Raw genomic sequence first — 20,057 nt, 5'->3', positions numbered from 1 at the left:
GAAGCCAGTGTGGAACAAACTCACTTCTTTGGTAAAAAGAATGTTATAATTTTAAAAATAGAGCGTTTTCCCCCTGATGTTTACAGTGATGATCGATACTGTCATAAGTACCATCAGGTTTGTTTCCCATTATGTTCTGCAGATGAAATAGGGGAGGGGAGGGTCACGGTGAAGTTCAGTTGCCATATCCTGTTTACCGTCTCCTCCCCATTTGAAATGTCTTCCAAATTTATTTTTTAGAATTACGACTAGCTCTCATTTGGAATGTCAGTTAAAAACTGTGGGGTCCTAGAAATACATTTGCATCTGTTAATGCTATTCCCCATGTGCTTCCAGTTCTGGACAAATGATTTTCCTAAGGCACAATTTCGTGCATCTCATGGGCTCAAAAAATTTTGGCAACTGCCCAATGACTAGCAAAGAAATTGCAGTCCCTGCATTTTTCTTGCCTTTATATGAAATAGTGTTTCCTTGACATGCCGTCTGTTACATAATATCTACCTGTTCTTGCAAGGCCAAGCTTAATTACTGTCTCTTAACCTGAAGTCTTCTTAATAAATCCCAGACTACTGCACAACCTAGGAAAAAACATGATAGATGTCAAAGATGTATTAGAAAGGGAATGTTGAGAAAATACTCAGCTTTTGGCCCCACCTTCCTAGGTACCAAGCCCCATCATAACACTGCCTCTTATTCTAGAAACTTGCATGGTAATTTACAGCTAAAATTCCTAAGGATTCTGAATACCTCATGAATTCATGTGGTTTTGGCTTCAGTGATATCTAGGGTTAGCCTTCCTCTGCTGAGCGTTAATCTTTTAACAGTAGTTATATTCAGATCTGATCAGGTTATTTATCACCTTCTGTTTGTTGTCAGTTTACTTCTGTGACATCTTGTGATTGTTCTTGCTAAACTTCCATCCGCATCAGGCAGGTTCAGTAGCTGTGCCTGGAGGTGACAGGATTAGATAACTGGTTGGAGTGTAAAGCACACCTCCTCTCCCCTCCAGTCCTTCTTGTCTTTTTGAGGGAAAATCTTTATACTGATGCTGCCACATAGCAAATTGGCTGTAACTAGCCATGGAGATTATAGAAAGCTGGGAAGGAAATGGGATTGATTTAAATATTTAAATAGTAACAGCAAGGTGTAAATCAATATTTTATATATGTAACATGCTTTTTTTTTTTTCTTTCTTCCTTTCATTTCTTCTAGGTTACAGTTCAACAAACATGGTGTATTGCGGGTAGAAGGCTTCTTAACACCAAACAAGTATGACAGTGAAGCAATTGGCTTGTGGTTGCCTTTAACCAGAAATGTTGTGGGGACTGATTTGGACACAGCAAAGTATATCCTGGCCAACATTGGAGACCACTTCTGTCAAATGGTGATTTCTGAAAAGGAAGCTATGTCAACTATTGAGCCACACAGTAAGAGCACCTCTTAGGGGATAGGATTTTTGAGTCCAACTTGACTTTCATTCCTAAATGACACCTAAGTCCAAATAATGTGTGGGTTTCATTTTCACCTAGAAGTTGAGACGACTTTGGTATACTGAGGTTGCATTTTTTTCCTTGTGACAGATTCTGCCTGTTGATGTAATTAGAGTCAGTTACCTCTCTTTGGAGGTTGTTTAGGTTGTTTACTAAAGGAGTGGAACTCCTTTTTTGTTAAGAAAGCTAAAGAGAGATGGTGGTGGAATTTGCACAGCGTTACCAACAGTATGGGCTCACCTAAAGGGATGAGACAGTCTCACACTTTCTTCCATCATTGTGTCTTCCACAAATGGTTCAAAGTAAAAAGTGAAGCCTTTTCATTGCTCTAGTAGGTATCTTTTCAGACTTTGTATAACCATATATGTTTCAATATAAGCATCTGTACATACCAGTGTTAAGAATTTTTATCATTGGTTCCAGGAACTAACTGAAGCTAGTTTAAGCACCAAAATAATATATTAGATAAGTTTGATTATTCTTGTATCTCAGAGTTCAGGGAATGGAAACTGGGGCATTCCCAGGAGTGGAAGTTCAGCACTAGGTGGGGAGTGGCATTGTAAACTCCACAGGTGGCTGAAGTCCTACTGAATTGAAAAGCAGCTTTAGAATCACTCTGTTCTGTTGGGCGATAGAGACCCTGATAAGTCAAGAATCTCCTGTGATCTTACATTTAGGACAAGTGACTCTGGTGTTTCATTTTCAGTAAAGATACGAAAGTTTTCTTCTTACATACTTTTAAGTAAAAGAAGATTTAAAGAATTCTTAAGTAACTGATCTACAGGTGGTATATGAGTGATTGGAAAGTAAAAACACTTCTTTGAAATATATTAGTAGCTTCCTGAATCAGCAGGGCTATTGTTAAGTTGTCTGGAAAATGTGGATTTTTATTTTTCCATTCCAAAAAAACCACAGTTGTCTTTTTAAGAGCATAATTAAGAAACTTGGTCCTTAAAGATGTATATGTGATTAGCCTTTCCTTCTTGATTGTCCTGTTCCTCTTCATTTCCTCTGTGACAAGCTGGTCAGTTGGAGAGAGGAACTCTCTGTGAGTGATCCTGAAGGATGCTACCACAAGGTTTTCCTAGAGGGGGGTGAGATGGTACCCTCTGCTCCTGAGGCTAGGAAGCAGGTCCCAGCCTTCATACATTTATTCTGTCTTTTCAATGACAATCATTGAATAGATGGCTAAGAGGTCTAAGACTACTCTCTAATAAAATAGTCTAATCCAGTGACCAAGGTGAAGTTCATAAAATCTTGTCTGTAAAATGCCTGAAGGTCTATGTATTATGCACTGAACTTTCACATTGTAATAAAATGACAGAGGTTCACTCAGCAGTTGGATTAATTTGAAGCAAACTGAAGTTAGTCATGTGTTTTGTGGTCAGTCTGAAGAAAAAAGTCACCACTGACAGGATTAGAAAAAGATGTATGTTCTCTTTAGAACACAAATGTGACAGTATTGATCCTGTCTTGTTCAGGAGAGAGAGAGACAATGATCTTCTGATCTAGACATTGGGCTTTTCTGTGTCCCGGGGAAATGTCCTTCCTTTGCTCCTACTTCTTGAAGCTTTCTGATGCTGTATTTGGCACTCCTCCATCGCGGGGAAGGCCCCTCCCTCCAGTTCTCAAGAGCTTGACCACTGGAACAGAAGATGCTACTTTGTAGAAGTCTAGGTTATGCCTCCATCTGTTGACTATTTGGTTAGTGTGAGTCGGTCCTGGGGGGTCCCACATCACTCCTGGCTCTAGCAAAATTGAGTTTCTGTCTCTGGTCTGTGAAGGAACCAACTTTGGACCGTTGTACCTTTGCTAGTTAATGGGCTGCTCCCTCCAGGTTCCCTAAGCACCTGGAGGGTTTTTAATGAGCAGTCTGAGAGGTTTCGGGGCATCTGTGAATAACCAGACACTCTGCACTGAAGGTTGGGTTTGTGGATTTGAGTGAAATGTTTTTTCTTTGAAGAAAGTGTGGTCTGTGCTGCCTTTATAGTCTCAGAGGGTCTCATGACCCAAAAGGTGAGGAACCACTGCTCTCTGATACCTGTGTCTTAAACCCCAACTTGCATAACCAATGCTGCTTTCTTCATTGACTTACTCAGCAGGACTTCCTACGCACCAGTAGTGTGCAGAACTCCTTGGAGGGTGGGGTGGAAGTGGAGATCTGAGCAGGAATTTTGCTTGCATGAAGTTTAATCTCCTCCTTGTTCCATTGCTGAGTCGTGTCTGACTCTTTGTAACCCCACGGACTGCAGCACACCGCCTTCCCTGTCCTTCACTGTCTCCTGGAGTTGGCTCAGATTCATGTCTGTTAAGTCAGTGATGCTATCTAACCGTCTCATCTTCTGCCATCCTCTTCTCATTTTCCCTTCACTCTTTCCCAGTCTTTTCCAATGAGTTGGCTCTTCATATTAGGTGGCCAAAGTAGTAGAGCTTCAGCTTCAGCATCAGTACTTTCAATGAATATTCAGAGTTAATTTCCTTTAGGATTGATTAGTTTGATCTCCTTGCTGTCCAAGGGATTGCAAGAGTCTTCTTCATCACCATAGTTCAAAAGTATCAGTTCTTCGGCCCTCAGCCTTCTTTATGTCCAACTGTCACATCCATGCATGACTACTGGAAAAAAACCTAGCTTTGACTAGATGGGCCTTTTTTGGCAAAATGATGTCTCTTTTTTAAATACACTATCTAGGTTTGTCATAGCTTTTCTTCTAAGGAACAGCGTCTTTTAATTTCGTTGCTCCTCAAGGGAAGCAAAATTGCCCTTGACTGTGCCATGTACAGAGAGGCCTGAGTCTGGAGTGTAGATAAGAGCTGATGGGAATGCTGGAGGAGTCCAGGAGAGCGTCATGCCTGGGGCGGGGGCTTGGGGTGGGCTCTGGAGGCTAAACAGTTACCGGGAGCTCCAGTGAGAGGGGGTAATGGCATGAACTCCCTCCCCCTTCATGTTGTATTTCGGGGGCCCTCTCCTCCCCAAGACTAAGTGGCTTATTGATTTTCGTAGGACAGGTTGCTTGGAAGCGAGCCGTCAAAGGTGTGCGGGAAATGTGTGACGTGTGTGACACCACCATCTTCAACCTGCACTGGGTGTGTCCCAGGTGTGGGTTTGGAGTGTGTGTGGACTGCTATCGGATGAAGAGGAAAAACTGCCAACAAGGTGAGAGCTGACTTCACTCTTCTCCCAGCCCCTTCTACTCTTAAATTAAGCCTCTCACTGATGGGTGGGTGATGGATTTCTGAAACTTGTGGGGCCAGAGTCCATAAAGAGCAGTAACTATAAATCAGTTCTTTCCAGGTGCTGCCTATAAGACTTTCAATTGGCTGAGATGTGTGAAGAGTCAAATACATGAGCCAGAGAACCTCATGCCTACACAGATCATTCCTGGAAAAGGTATTTCATGGGATGCAATGATTTTCTTTTGCCTGTGTTTTGATTAGCTCATAGGGGCTGGTAGTTTGGTTTTACTTTGTGTAATATAATTACTTGCTATCTTTATTTTAGTGTGTACCATAAATTGTCCAGAAGTGCATTAAATAATGCCCCCAAAGTTTTTGATTAAGGCTTTCTGAATAGTTCTTTAAAAGGAAAGAAAATGGCGCATTTAGGGGAAAGTATACTTAGAATGGAAAGGAGGGAGTGTAAGCACCCTAAAACGCATGCCAAGTCACTTCAGTCCTATCCGACTCTTTGCAACCCCATGGACTATAGCCTGCCAGGCTCCTCCGTCCATGGGATTCTCTAGGCAAGAATACTGGAGTGGGTTACCATGCCCTCCTCCAGGGGATCTTCCTGACCCAGGGATTGAACCCGCGTCTGTTCTGTCTCCTTCATTGGCACGCGGGTTCTTTAGCACTAGCGCCACCTGGGAAGCCCACTCTAAAATAAGTCCTGCTAAAACAAGTTATCTTGTTAGAAATACCAGCTTCTGCTTTGTAATGTTGAGGTTGAAAGTACCTAATATTCTTGTTCAGATGTTTGCCTGTGCCCTTTTTTTAGCCCTCTATGATGTTGGAGACATTGTTCATTCTGTAAGAGCAAAATGGGGAATAAAAGCAAATTGTCCCTGTTCAAACAGGCAGTTCAAACTCTTTTCAAAACCAGCCTCAAAGGAAGACATAAAACAGGTATTACTGTTTATGCTGGATTCACCATCCTTGTTAATTGTTGTCTGTCTGTTTTCAGTAACCCGAGGATTTCTATAGATATTAGAAAGGAACATGGGGAGAGCTGTCAGTGGAAAGAAATGCTTCATCTGTTTCATGTGGCACTTTATAGACCCATTCTCAAGTTTTACATTTATTGTTGTGGGCTTTATTTGTAGTCTCTTTTAAGTAGGATTTTAATTTTCATTCCTTGAAAAAGCAAAACCCTTTCTGTTACAGTCTACTTAATAAGTTGCTATCAAATTTGTATAGGTTTTTAAACTTACTATAGTTTTACACAGTTAAAATTTTTCAGATAAGCCTAACATTTTTTAATTACTAAATATATTTTACCTGTAATAAATATATAAAGAATTGAAGGAAAGAATACTGAAACAATCCTTTCTGTATCTCTCAATGTAAAAAATGTGTACATTTCCTTGGTGCTCACAGGCCTCTTTATGGTGACATTTCCTTCATGTCTGTCATCACATCTACCCCCCTTACTCTTCCTCACTCCTTGTTTTTAGTAATCAGAAATTATTTTACATTTTTATGAAGCTGTGGTGTGGAAGGCAGCATTGGTAGAAGAGTTTTGATCATTTGGAACCAGAACTGAATTTGAATTCTTTTTCTGCTACTTTCTAGTTGCATAGCTCTGGCTCAGATGAACTGATGTATATGTGCTTTAGCTTCCTCATCAGTAATAGAGGAATAATAATGCCAGTAAAATAAGTGGTGTGGTCTGTCTGTCTGTCTGTTTGTCGTTTTTGTCGTTGTTCATGTTCGGTTCGTGTTTTGAGTTCTTGTTAGGGCTCTTCATCACTTTTTAAAGCTTCCTACGCTACACTAAATCAAAAGAGCATTTCCTTTTTCTGCATTTTCCCACCTCCTCCTGAATTCACAGCTGTATTTCCTACACTGCCTCATTTACTTCTTCAGTCACTGGTTTTTGAGTGCTTACTCATGACACTTGGGTGATGGGAACAAACTGGGCATTTTAAAGAAACATGGTGGATGGAGTGATAGGAGTATGAATGAATATGAGATGCTGCTACAATAGTGGGGTTGTATCTTTATGTATTTACATCCTTCACGTCTTATACTTTCTCTAGTAATACTTAAAAGTTAAAAAATTAAAATCTCTTCTACACAGTTCTGTTCTGTTATTGGAAGATTACTGCAACTGTGATGATTTCCAGGGCTATTGGGTGGTTTTGTTGCAGATATTTTTCTCCTACTGGTGAGCAGTTAGGGGAAAAGATAAGAAAATGCAGTTTTCCAGCCTGTGTCAAGTTCTCCTTTTATACTCAACACAGACTTCCTTAACTGGAGAAAAAGCGACTCTCGGTACCATGCTCCCGCAGAATCCCTCGGGGTTGGAGCCAATGACTGTGGGTGGGGAGGCTGCCTCCAAACCAGCCAGCAGTGTGAAACCCGCCTGTCCGGCCAGCACATCTCCTTTGAACTGGCTGGCAGACCTAACCAGTGGCAATGTCAACAAGGAGAACAAGGGTGAGTGTTTCCTGCCTTCCAGAACTTTGATCTGTTCCCAGAGGGACTTGGCAAACCTCAGTTACTTGGAGAACAGAGTGGTGAGAAGCAGTGTGGAGGGTTAGGGGTTCCCTGTAGTCACCTGAGACCTGACACAGTTGCAAGCCCAGAGAGAACTTTTGCTGGTGATAGAAGTCATTGTTGAGCTTCTGTTTGGCAAGAATAGGGTGGGCTGAGAATTATTAGTTTCAATAGTAATTTTTGCCTTTCTATCTCTACCTTGTATATATTTCCTATTCTGTCTAAATGGGAACACTCTGTCTTCAACTTTATTTTTCTCATCCATGCTGTTGTCTCAGGATGCTTGATTATAGTATAAAGAGCATGGGTTTGGAAATCAGGTATTTAGAATTTAGGTGATTCTGCTTTCTGGCTCTTTTACAAGAAAGAAAAATTGCAGATCAGTTTCTTTCACGCAGAGATATTAAACATCTCACTGAATAGAATTCAGCACAGTAAATAAAGGACTTAACACGTGGTGACCCAATAGGGCTTGAGAAGTGCAGCTGCAGTTTTAACATTTAAAAAGTGGGGAAAAGTCATGTGAGGAGATACAGAAAAAGAGTAAAATTCAAAACCTGCTTATATTTAAAAGAAAAAAACTTAGGAACAGAAGGGAATATCCTTAATGTAATGAGTTTCCATGATAAAGTTGACAGCAAACATGTCAAATTATTACTGAATTTTTTAATTAGTTGAATAATTTTTAAGCTGTTCCCTCTGTGTTCAGGCATGAGATGAGGATTCCTATCTTCAGTCTTTCATTAAACATTGTACTGGAAGTCCTGGCTATTGCAATGAAGTGAGCAAAAAGATGTTAGGATTGGAAAGAAAGAGATAAAACTGTTGATATTTGTGAGCAATCTAATTATGCATGTGAAATTCTAAGAGAATCTGTATTTATAAATACTATCAAGGTTGATAGTTACAATGTTATTTACAAAAATCAGTTGTATTTTACATACCAGGAACAAATAAAAAGTACAGTTTACCATAGTATCATTTTGGGTATTGAATGTTTATATATATATATACTATATATAATATATGTAATAGCAGTTGGAAATCCTTACCAAAATCAATAATATCATTAGTATTTATCCTCTTAAGTTTCCTGGTTCCATAGTAATTCTGTTAATAGAAGACTAGTAAGGGCTCTGCCTTTCAGAATGCTTTTTCATCTGGATGTTTTTGGTTTCCTTTTTAGAAAAGCAACCAGCGATGCCAATTTTAAAGAATGAAATCAAATGCCTTCCGCCCCTCCCCCCCTTGAGCAAATCCAGCACAGTCCTCCACACCTTTAACAGCACAATTTTGACACCTGTAAGCAACAACAATTCGGGTTTCCTCCGAAATCTCTTGAATTCCTCTACAGGAAAGGTATGTATTTGTCTTACTGTTTATACTCTCCTCCACTCCCTGCCCCCCTCAATAAAGATGAACAGAGTCAGAGTAGAATAGAGTAGAGAAACTAAAATAGAAAGTAGAAAGAAGGATGTGAGTCCATTGCTTTCTTCCTTCATGGATACAAAGGCTGTATCATTAGCAGATGGGCTTCACAGCTTCTAATTCTTGGCTGATGGGCTTTGGAGTACACTGATGGGCTGATTCTAATTCTTGGCTGATGGGTACACTTTTTTATGTACCACTTCTGAGAGTTGTGATATCAGGTAGAAGAAGAAGACTTACCTCTGTGAGAGTTCTGACTTGGGTTCTTCCCTATGTAGTATGTACTCATCCTTCTGTTACAGGAATATAGGGTTTATTGATGGTAGGGAATGACATGTTTAAGACTTACGTTCTTTTTCAAATTCAGACAGAAAATGGACTCAAGAATACACCAAAAATCCTTGATGACATCTTTGCCTCTTTGGTACAAAATAAGACCTGCTCTGATTTATCAAAGAGGCCCCAAGGACTGACCATCAAGCCCAGCATTCTGGGCTTTGACACTCCCCACTACTGGCTGTGTGATAACCGTCTGCTTTGCCTGCAAGATCCCAACAACAAGAGCAACTGGAATGTGTTCAGAGAGTGCTGGAAACAAGGGCAGGTAAGGGGCCTCTTGCCCAGCCCCACCACATCCCCTTCCCAGTGCCTTTGGTAGACTTCTGACAACCTCACCCCACAGCCCCTCCCCTCCCCACTTCCTGGATTTTAAGTTCTATATACTTTATCTCTTTTTTTCTGTACTTTATTGTTTGGGGTGAATGCAATCAGAGTGTGGCTGTGAGTCTTATTTCTTACCGCAAACATTCCTGAGCTGTATTCTCTGATGAGGTTTTGGTTTTGATTGCTTCCAACCAGTCATCTTTGGATCTTTTATTTTTTTATTTTATTGTTTTTGATTGTGATGGGTCCTCATTGCTGCACACAGGTTTTCTCTCATTGCAGAGGTGGAGGCTACTCTTTGATGTTGTGTGCAGGCTTCTCATTGTGGTGGCTTCTCTTGTTGCAGAGCACAGGCTTGCAGTATTGTAGTGCTCGGACTCAGTAGTCATGGCACACAGGCTTTGCTGCTCCACAGCATGTGGGATATCCTCCCAGACCAGAGATCGAACCCATGTCCTCTGCATTGCACGGCAGATTCTTAACCACTGGACCACCAGGGAAGCCCCATCTTTGGATTTTTGATGAATGCTCTCTGGGCTCAGTGATTCTTGTGTGATGAATGTCAATTGGAGAATTGGGTGTATGACTGAGGCTAATGAAGTTTGGGGGATTAGACAAAATAGGATAAAAATCAGGTGTCCCTCTTCCATGAATTATAACCTTATGCTGAAGACAATTTTAGGTGGCCCTGAGCCATGTAGTGTCAGCCTGGAACTGGTGTGTAGTCTCCCAGGCTGGAGCCTGCTTTAAAGGGCAGTGATGTTCCATCTGAAGTTTTGGTTGACAGTTTAACCGATGATGCTTGGCTTTGTGGACCTGCTTTTTTGTGTTCTTGTTTTGGTTTATGTTTTCTGGATCTCTGTCTTCTCTTCTGGACCAAACAGAATCCTCGCTAAAGGAATAGTTTGCTCTTGGACAAGGCCAGGACTTGGGAATTGCCAAATAGAAAAATGTATGTATTTAACAACAAAAAATTTTTTTTCAATCCTGTTTACTAACACGATTTTCTCATGGTGACAATGACAGACTGAATACAGTCCACTGACATGTTTTGTTTGGATTATATAATGACTTGCTTGATTTTTTTGTTTAGGTAACTTTTATTGGAGTTTAGTTGCTTTCCATTGTTGTGTTAGTTTCTACTGTACTAACAAAGAGTGAATCAGCTATAATGCTCCTGTTTTAGTCTCTTAGTCATGTTCAACTCTTGGTGATCCCATGGACTGTAGCCCACCAGGCTCCTCTGTCCATAGGATTTGTCAGGCAAGGATACTGGAGTGGGTTGCTGTTTCCTTTTCCAGGGGATCTTCCATACCCAGGGATCAAACCCAGATCTCCTGCATTGCAGACAGATCCTTTGCCACTAACCCATTGGGATAGCCATATAAATATATCCCCGCTTTTTTAGATTTCCTTCCCACTTAGGTCACCACAGAGCACTGAACAGGTTCCCTTGAGCTGTACAGTAGGTCTTGTTTGGTTTTTTGAGGATTACATAATGGTTGTTTTTTTTTTTTTTTTTTTTTTTTTTAATTTTATTTTATTTTATTTTTTAACTTTGCAATATTGTATTGGTTTTGCCATATATCAAAATGAATCCGCCACGGGTATACATGTGTTCCCCATCCTGAACCCTCCTCCCTCCTCCCTCCCCATACCATCCCTCTGGGTCGTCCCAGTGCACCAGCCCCAAGCATCCAGTATCATGCATCGAACCTGGACTGGCGACTCATTTCATATATGATATTATACACGTTTCAATGCCATTCTCCCAAATCATCCCACCCTCTCCCTCTCCCACGGAGTCCAAAAGACTATTCTATACATCAGTGTCTCTTTTGCTGTCTCATATACAGGGTTTTTGTTACCATCTTTCTAAATTCCATATATATGCATTAGTATACTGTATTGGTTTTTTCTTTCTGGCTTACTTCATTCTGTATAATAGGCTCCAGTTTCATCCACCTCATTAGAACTGACTCAAATGCATTCTTTTTAATGGCTGAGTAATACTCCATTGTGTATATGTACCACAGCTTTCTTATCCATTCATCTGCTGATGGACATCTAGGTTGCTTCCATGTCCTGGCTATTATAAACAGTGCTGCGATGAACATTGGGGTACACGTGTCTCTTTCAATTCTGGTTTCCTTGGTGTGTATGCCCAGCAGTGGGATTGCTGGATCATAAGGCAGTTCTATTCCCAGTTTTTTAAGGAATCTCCACATAATGGTTTTTAAAAGTTGAACTTGTTGCTAATATTTTAGTCAGGCTATTTCACATGAAAATGAGGACTTCTGGCCTGTCTTGGGTAACCAAAAGACTGGGCGATCTCAGGGTCATGTTCCTGGCTGATTAACAAGAAGCTGCAGGCCAGTGGCAACACCCAGCTCGGACAGGGCATTCTCGCTGCCTTTGTCTCTCCTGCATGTCCCTGGCCCTGAGCCATGGCGTTGCTGTTCTGTGAGTCGTGGGATCTGAGTCAGAAAGTGTGATCCTTCCTTTTCAAAGCTTGCTAGTTAATTTGAGAGCAAGGGGTGTGTGTAGCAGGTAAGCAAAGACACGAAATGCTGTACGAACACAGAGGACTATGATGTCATTTTGGGAGCTGAGCCTAAGGACCAGCCTCAGAGAAAAAAATCAGCAGCTCTTTGAGGAGGGGCGGCCTCGGGAGAGGGGACAGGGCTGGGGGAGTTCAAACCGAAGTCTTCATTCTCCTCTCCTAGCCAGTGATGGTGTCAGGGGTGCACCACAAGCTGAACACTGAACTCTGGAAACCGGAGTCCTTCAGGAGGGAGTTTGGAAACCAGGAAGTTGACCTCGTTAACTGCAGAACCAATGAAATCATCACAGGAGCAACAGTAGGAGACTTCTGGGATGGCTTTGAAGATGTTCCAAGTACGTATTACAGACCCTTTAAGGGGCTGAGGGTGTGAAGTGGGGTGGGGGGTGGGCACAGGAGCAGCAGGAGCCGACTGTCCTTCAGTGGGAGCAGCAGTATTTTCTGTGAATCTGGAGTTTGAAATTCCTATCTTACCTCCTCCTCCCTTTCTTTTTACAAATTCTGTGCATTTGAACAGAGGCAGATTCTCTTGGTAGTTGTTTGAGAGTGAGATTTTAGTCACCTCTTCTTCAGGTGACTCCGTGTCTGTCCTGTGACAGACATGTGCCCAATGACGGGGGACGGGGAACACAAAGCCAGGGCTTGTGCCTCAGGGTGGTGGTTTTATGTAGGTTTGCTATTTAACAAGAAGATTGTCAGTATGTTTAACACAAGCCGAGCTGAAAGTGCCAGAGAATGAGTCCTTTTCCACACAGCTAAGCCTGGTTACTGCCTCCTTACTTGGTCAGGGGGCCATGTGTCTGGTGCTGAGGCTGGGTGCTTTATGTGACTGGCCAGTCAGTAACATGTTTACAAGCGCCCTGTGAGCCCCAGCACCTGTCGTCAGACTCCCGCCCCCTCGAGAGGGTTTGGCCAGTTCGTCTGTAGATTCTCAATTCAGGTTTGCTCATTTCTCATTCTTTTAAGGTATACCTTTACCTTGTAATTTCTTGCTTCCTTTTTGTCTGTTACTCACATTTACAGGTTATGGCCCACACTTTGAGCAAACTTTATAACCAGGTATAGCTGACTTTAAGTGGAGTGTAATGGAGGTTTCCACACATGAAGGTTAAGGTGGAGTTTCAGATGTCAGATGTTTACCTGGGAATCAAAGTCTATGAAATGAAAGAGGAGGCAGGTGCAGTGTAGTTAGTGAAGCCGTGGCACACCTGACAGGGAGCTCTGGAGCAAGCGTCGCCCCTCGTGGTCTCAGACTGGGCTGAAGTGAGGAAGAGTCAGGGCCTGTATCCCCTCACCTCCCTCAGGCCATGGGAAGGGCAAGACCTGGCAGGGTAGCTCTCTGCAGCTGAGGCTGACCACAAAGCTGTGAGGGCAGCAGGTCCTTTGAAAGGGGATCTTGTTGTCATTCAGTTGCTCAGTCCTGTCCGACTTTTGTGACCCCATGGACTGCAGCATGCCAGGCCCCTCTGTCCTCTGCTGTCTTCCCTGAGTTTTCTCAAACTCATGTCCATTGAGTCAGTGATGCTGTCCAACCGTCTCATCCTCTGTTGACCCCTTCTCCTCCTGCCCTCAGTCTTTCCCAGTATCAGGGTCTTTTCCAGTGAGTTGACTCTTCACATCAGGTGGCCAAAGTATTGGAACTTCAGTATCAGTCTTTCCAGTGAATATTCAAGGTTGGTTTCCTTTAGGATTGACTGGTTTGATCTTGCAGTCCAAGGGACTCTCAAGAGTCTTCTCCCAACACCACAGTTCAAAAGCATCAATTCTTGGATGCTCAACTTTCTTTATGGTCCGACTCTCACATTCCTATATGACTACTTGAGAAACCATAGCTTTGACTAGAGGGATCTTTGTCAGCAAAAGGGGATATAGAGGCACACATACCACAGTGTGCATTCCAGTTAGGCCTGGGTTCAGATCTTGACTCTTGATATGTACTTGCTGTGTATGTGAACTCGCTTATTTATTTTTCTAGGGCTCACACTTACTCATGCCTGCAGATGGTTAAGGCAGCCCAAAGTCCATGGCAGCCTGCCTTTTCCATATTGATCATTCTTTTGGCCAGACCCCAGCACACCACCCACACTGAAATGTCACTGATGTTCTGAGCAAACACTGTATCCTGTATTTTCCTGTGTTTGTTGTGCACCTATTTAAGTTAGATTATGGGACAGTACTTGTTTGACCATGAAACACTTGTATATAAACATTAGTCCTCAGGAATATAGGGTTTGAAGTCAAACCTGGGTTCCAGTTTCAGTTCTTACTGCTTAATAGCTGGGTGACCTCAGTCATCTTTCAGTCAATTGACCTCAGTCAATTTCCTAATCCAAAAGTAGGAATATTATGTAGTGCCAGAAGTCACTGGGATATTGGATTGAGTTGTAAGAACTAAATGGATTTAAAACACTCAGCAGAAGCTAGAACACAGTAAGAGGTGTGAAATAATAGTTATCGTTGCTGTTAATCATAATGAGTCATGGCTATAAATTGTAATTTCAGCATATCTTTTTCAGTTAGAGGTTCTTAGTTCCTTGACATGACCTGCAATGGTTAATTGTCTATTACAGGAAAATAGTCTGACTAAACCCTCTATGTATCATCCAGAAGATGGGGTGGTGGGGGAGGGTGGTTGGAGGCTGGGGGGAGTGGGCCCACTGTCTCTGGACAGAACATCAGGTTGTTTCAGTCTCTCTGAGCAAAATAAGTCATTTCTGTTTCATGCTGGCCTCAGAAAACTGGGGTTTCTAGACATCTATGACCTTTGATTGTTAAAGTGCTATGCTGTTTGTTATTTGGGAAGCTGCTTGCTTCTTCTGGAATACTGTATAGGAGGAAACTGGATCTATCAAAACACTACCAATGTAACATGGACAAAAGGGAGCAGCTAAGATCTCAAAGAAGCAGTTTGAAACAGGGCTGTCAAAGAGAATCCAGAGAAGACAGGGCTTTAATACAAATTACTCAGCGATCTTTATTTTACTACCCCTTGCTGGGTATAATGGATTTCTTGATACTGAATAAATAAAATGGTTGGTAATTTGCAGGATGTGAATGTTAAAGTTAATATTTGTGTATCAAAAGAAGAGAGGCAAAAGGCAAAGGAGAAAAAGGAAAGATACATCCATCTGAATGCAGAGTTCCAAAGACTAGCAAGAAGAGAGAAGAAAGCCTTCAGTGCAAAGAAATAGAGGAAAATAATAGAATGGGAAAGACCGGAGATCTCTTCAAGAAAATTAGAGATATGAAGGAAACATTTCATGCAGAGATGGGCACAATAAAGGACAGAATGGAACAGAAGCAGAAAATATTAAGAGGTGGCAAGAATACACAGAAGTACTCTACAAAAAAGATCTTAATGACCTGGATAACTACGATGGAGTGATCACTCACCAAGAGCCAGACATCCTGGAGTGCGAAGTCAAGTGGGCCTTAGGAAGTATCACCATGAACAAAGCTAGTGGAGGTGATGGAATTCCAGCTGAACTATTTCAAATCCTAAAAGATGATTCTGTGAAAGTGCTGCACTCAATATGCCAGCAAATTTGGAAAACTCAGCAGTGGCCACAGGGCTGGAAAACAGGTCAGTTTTCATTCCATACCCAAAGAAAGGCAATGCCAAAGAATGCTCAAACTACCACACAATTGCACTTCTCTCACACGCAAACAAAGTAATGCTCAAAATTCTCCAAGCCAGGCTTCAACAATATATGAACCAAGAACTTCCAGATGTTCAAGATGGATTTATAAAAGAGGAACCAGAGATCAAATTGCCAACATCTGTTGGATCATAGAAAAAGCAAGAGAAATTCAGAAAAACATCTACTTCATTGACTACGCTAAAGCCTTTGTGTGGATCACAACAAACTGTGGAAAATTCTTAAAGAGATGGGAATACCAGACCATCTTTTCTGCCTTGTGAGAAATCTGTATACAGGTCAAGCAGACATGGAACAACAGACTGGTACCAAATTGGCAAAGGAATACGTCAAGGCTATATATTGTCATCCTGCTTATTTAACTTACATACAGAGTACATCATGAGAAACACTGGACTGGATGAAGCACAAACTGGAATCAAGGTTGCTGGGAGAAAAATCAATAACCTCAGATATGCAGATGACACCACCCTTATGGTAAAGAGGAACTAAAGAACCTCTTGATGAAAGGGGAGGGGGAAAAAAGAGGAAAAAAAAAAAAGGAAAAGACCTCTTGGTGAAAGAGGAGAGTGAAAAAGCTGGCTTAAATCTCAACATTCTAAAAACTAAGATCATGGCATCTGGTCCCATTACTTCATGGCAAATAGATGAAACAATGGAAAGAGTGACAGACTTGATTTTCTTGGGCTCCAAAATCACTGTAGATGGTAACTGCAGCCTTAAAATTATGACACTTGCTCCTTGGAAGAAAAGCTATGTCCAACCTAGACATCGTCTTAAAAAGCAGAGATAATACTTTGCTGACAGAGGTCCATAGAATCAAAGCTATGGTTTTTCCAGTAGTCATGTATGGATGTGAGAATTGAACCATAAAGAAGGCTAAGCGCCACAGAATTGATGGTTTTGAACTGTTCAGATGGCATTGGAGAAGACTCTTGAGAGTCCCTTGGACTACAAGAGATCAAACCAGTCAATCTTAAAAGAAATCAGTCCTGAATTTTCATTGAAAGACTGATGCTGAAGCTCCAGTACTTCAGTCACCTGATGTGAAGAGCCAACTCATTAGAAAAGACCCGGATGCTGGGAAAGCTTGAAGGCAGGAGAAGGGGACGACAGAGGATGAGATGGTGGATGGCATCACCAACTCGATAGACATGAGTTTGGGCAAGCTCTGGGAGTTGGTGATGGACAGGGAAGCCTGGCGTGCTGCAGTCCATGAGGTCGCAAAGAGTTGGATATGACTGAGCAACTGAACTGAACCAGATGTGTCAGGTTATAAAGATTTTGCAGAGACAAATACATTTTATTTGCATTGTTAAGGCATAACGTGCTAATTGCCATTGATTTTGATCTGTTTCCGAGTTATAAATAGTAACAATTCAATAATTCTGGTTACCTTTCAGACCGCTTGAAAAATGAAAAAGAGCCAATGGTGTTGAAACTTAAGGACTGGCCACCAGGAGAAGATTTTAGAGATATGATGCCCTCCAGGTACGATTATGGGAGGGGGAGAGATGGTCCTTTTCTTGAGAAATGATGATCCTGGTGAGATGAAGAAGTTACTGACTTTTAAATCTGGCTCACTAATGAAAACCCTCTTTGTTTCCACTGTGGTGCTCTGCCAGAGAAAAGGCTGACTCAGGCATGCATGCACTCATTTGTAGGCAGGAGTGAGATCAGGCATGTTATTTGTAGGCAGGAGTGAGATCAGGCATGTTAGGGTTGGGTAGAATGTAGTGACATTGCTTTAGACAAGACAGTGGAATTGCTTGATCCATTTTCCTGATTTGCACTTGAACCTTGAATCCTCAGAACTAAGGAATTATATATCCCTTAGTGTTACTTCATATCAGGAAGTTTTTGCTCAGACCTTTTGTCTGCAGTGTTCTAGATTTTTATTTCTAGATTATTTTGATACATATGTGTGCTGTAGGAGAGAAAGAATACTTTGTTCATAAGCACTGCAATTCTAACCTTAAATGTTTTTTTCATTTATATTGAAGTATAGTTGAATTACAATGTTGTGTTCTTCTACTATACAGAAAAGTGATTCAGTTTATATATATATACACCCATTCTTTTTCATATTCTTTTTCATTGTGGTTTATCATAGAATATTAAATATAGTTCCCTGTGCTATACAGAAGGACCTTGGTATTTATCAGTTCTATATTTACCAGTTTGTATCTGCTAATCCCAAACTCCCAGTTCAGCTCTCTCCCACCCACCTCTGCCTTGGCAACCACCAGTCTCTCTGTGTCTCTGATTCTGTTTCACAGATAGGTTCATTTGTGTCATATATAGATTCCACATATAAGTGATTAGAAATGCAAGCTTATTTTGCAAATTCATTTTCTTCTTCTAGGTTTGATGATCTGATGGCCAACATTCCACTGCCTGAGTACACAAGGAGAGATGGAAAACTAAACTTGGCCTCACGGCTGCCAAACTACTTTGTTAGGCCAGATCTGGGTCCCAAGATGTATAATGCTTATGGTAAGAAAGAAATGGCTAACTTGAAAAGATTATTACAGAAGTAAAACACATTAAAATATTTGTAACATTGGTTTTGGGGGAGGGAGAGAAGATGTCTGTAATCCTACCCCTTAACGTAGCAGTGGTCTTCATTATTGCATATTTCCTTTCATTCCTTGGCCATGTGTATGTATATTTCTCTTTCTTAATTGCAGTTGTAGGGCATATGCCATTTTTTAATAAAAATTTTCTCTTACACTTAATATTATACAAGAAAAGTTTTACATGTTGCTCAGTGGCTTTTAGTGTGATCATTTTTGATGGTTGCATGGTACCTCATTTAATGAAGGTCAGTTTATTCATTGTTTTAATGTTGCTGGACATTTAGGTCAGTCTTCTGGAATTTCAGCTGTTTTAACATCAGCTGCACTTAAATGCAGTGTTCTGTGCTGGTGGGTAGTATTCAGTTATTTGAGTTAGTATTAAACATACTCTTTGAATTTGTATTTCATTGTTATTCCTTCCTCACATAGTCCCAATTCCAGTGTCTCAGACTCGAGGGTGGCAAACCCTCTTTGGCATCTTTGCCATGTTCTCCAGACACTGTTGGGGGAGCAGGAGCGAAGGTTTGGACCTCAGCCCCCAGTTTTTACAGTGGAGTCAGCCCGGGAACCACCTGGAGTGAGGTCAGGGAACATTCCCAGAGAGGCCTTTATTTTGGGGAGTTCCCACAGTCCAGGTGCCCAAGATAGTTCTGCCAGGGTGGGCTGAGAAGTGGTCTAGGGGAGAGGACACAGCTGGCAGTAGTCTCCTTGCCCATGCCCATTTCCCCTTGCTCTTCAGGTCTCAGTTTAGAGAGCTCTGCCTGTGTTATGGGGCAGCAGCCTGTTCTGCAGCTGTGCTACCTTCCTCTGAGCCCTTCAGAGCAGCTGGATGGCTGGGATTGCAGGGTGTGTTCTGTTCACAGTGAGGATTTAAAACAAATTTACATGAATGGAAGCATTTTTCTACTAAAGCAAATGGTGTAATGTTACATCATGATTATCCAGGTCTAATAGAAATTAGAAAGCTGTATAAGGTAGAAGTGGTTACCTGAGATGTTTTTAATAGTCTATTTATTTGGTTTAAATAGCTTAATAGAGGTCTTTTCCTCCTAGATCCAGTTGATAGATGGCAGTGTCACTCTATATAATAGCTTTTTGTATCAAAATTGTTCCCGTTCAGAGTAACCAGTTAGGGGTGGAAATAATGAAAACGTGTTCATTTTTAAACATCTTCCACTTCATGATAAACCTCACTAATGAGCAGTCATTTTTCAAAAGTTGGGTGACTGAGCAGTGACTTCTCCATGAGACAAAGTAGAGTGAAAGGCTCTTTGGAAAGATCACAAGTCAACCTCTTTCCAGCTCCATGACCACCAGCAGATTTACAAATAGGGACCAGGACTTGAGGATGATAGAGAGGACATTGACCTGACTAGGAGACCCAAGGGGCGTCTAGTAACAGGTCTGGGACTAGGTCTAAAGTCTCCTGATTTCCAGGCTTGAACCAATCTCCAGCCCCAGTGGTCTGTCACCTAGCAGCCCCTACTGTGTCTGCTTATGTTCTTTGCGTGAAAGTCCATGGCGTGTTTTGTTTCAGGATTTTCTTTCATGGGAATCCTTTCCCTGGGACCATTGTTTTTGGTTCCACTGGCCAAACCAGCAAGCAGCTTCTGATGTCACTCTGAGATGTGTTCACCTTTCCTCACTCCTCCCAGCTCCATCTGCTTCTTTCTGCTCCCAGTGTTAGCCCACATCCTGACATTTATGCTTATCATTTCCTTACATTTATAATTTTACCATATATTTGTATTACTGCAGAATGTTTTTTCAGTATTTAACCTACTTTTGAACTTTATATGAATGGAATCAGACTTAGGGATATTCCTCCATGTTGTCATTAATACCTATTCATTTAATTCAGTTGCCACCTATCACACTGCCTTTTTTCTTCTCAAATTATACTTGTTTGCATTTTACTATAGAAAATTAAATGCACTGAAAACCTGAATCTAGGACAGTG

At 41.5% G+C, this 20,057-nt stretch overlaps 1 protein-coding gene across 4 annotated transcripts in view; it reads left to right on the top strand.

Moving 5' to 3' along the window:
- The window catches only part of KDM3A (lysine demethylase 3A), a 56,345-nt gene that overhangs the window by 31,049 nt on the left and 5,239 nt on the right, over positions 1-20,057 (top strand). For 3 of the 4 annotated variants that reach the window (XM_006074755.4, XM_044925991.2, XM_006074757.4), the window contains 10 exons: positions 1,213-1,427; positions 4,492-4,644; positions 4,783-4,878; positions 5,485-5,612; positions 6,950-7,145; positions 8,392-8,564; positions 9,001-9,237; positions 12,023-12,194; positions 16,922-17,009; positions 17,884-18,014. In XM_006074755.4, coding sequence (XP_006074817.4) covers positions 1,213-1,427; positions 4,492-4,644; positions 4,783-4,878; positions 5,485-5,612; positions 6,950-7,145; positions 8,392-8,564; positions 9,001-9,237; positions 12,023-12,194; positions 16,922-17,009; positions 17,884-18,014 — 1,589 coding nt within the window. The remainder of the gene's footprint in view (positions 1-1,212; positions 1,428-4,491; positions 4,645-4,782; positions 4,879-5,484; positions 5,613-6,949; positions 7,146-8,391; positions 8,565-9,000; positions 9,238-12,022; positions 12,195-16,921; positions 17,010-17,883; positions 18,015-20,057) is intronic. The other variant, XM_044925992.2, reaches the window with a different exon arrangement.

This window comes from Bubalus bubalis, chromosome 12, assembly GCF_019923935.1.
Source record: "Bubalus bubalis isolate 160015118507 breed Murrah chromosome 12, NDDB_SH_1, whole genome shotgun sequence".
NCBI lineage: Eukaryota > Metazoa > Chordata > Mammalia > Artiodactyla > Bovidae > Bubalus > Bubalus bubalis.
This window is presented reverse-complemented; position numbering and strand designations above follow the sequence as displayed.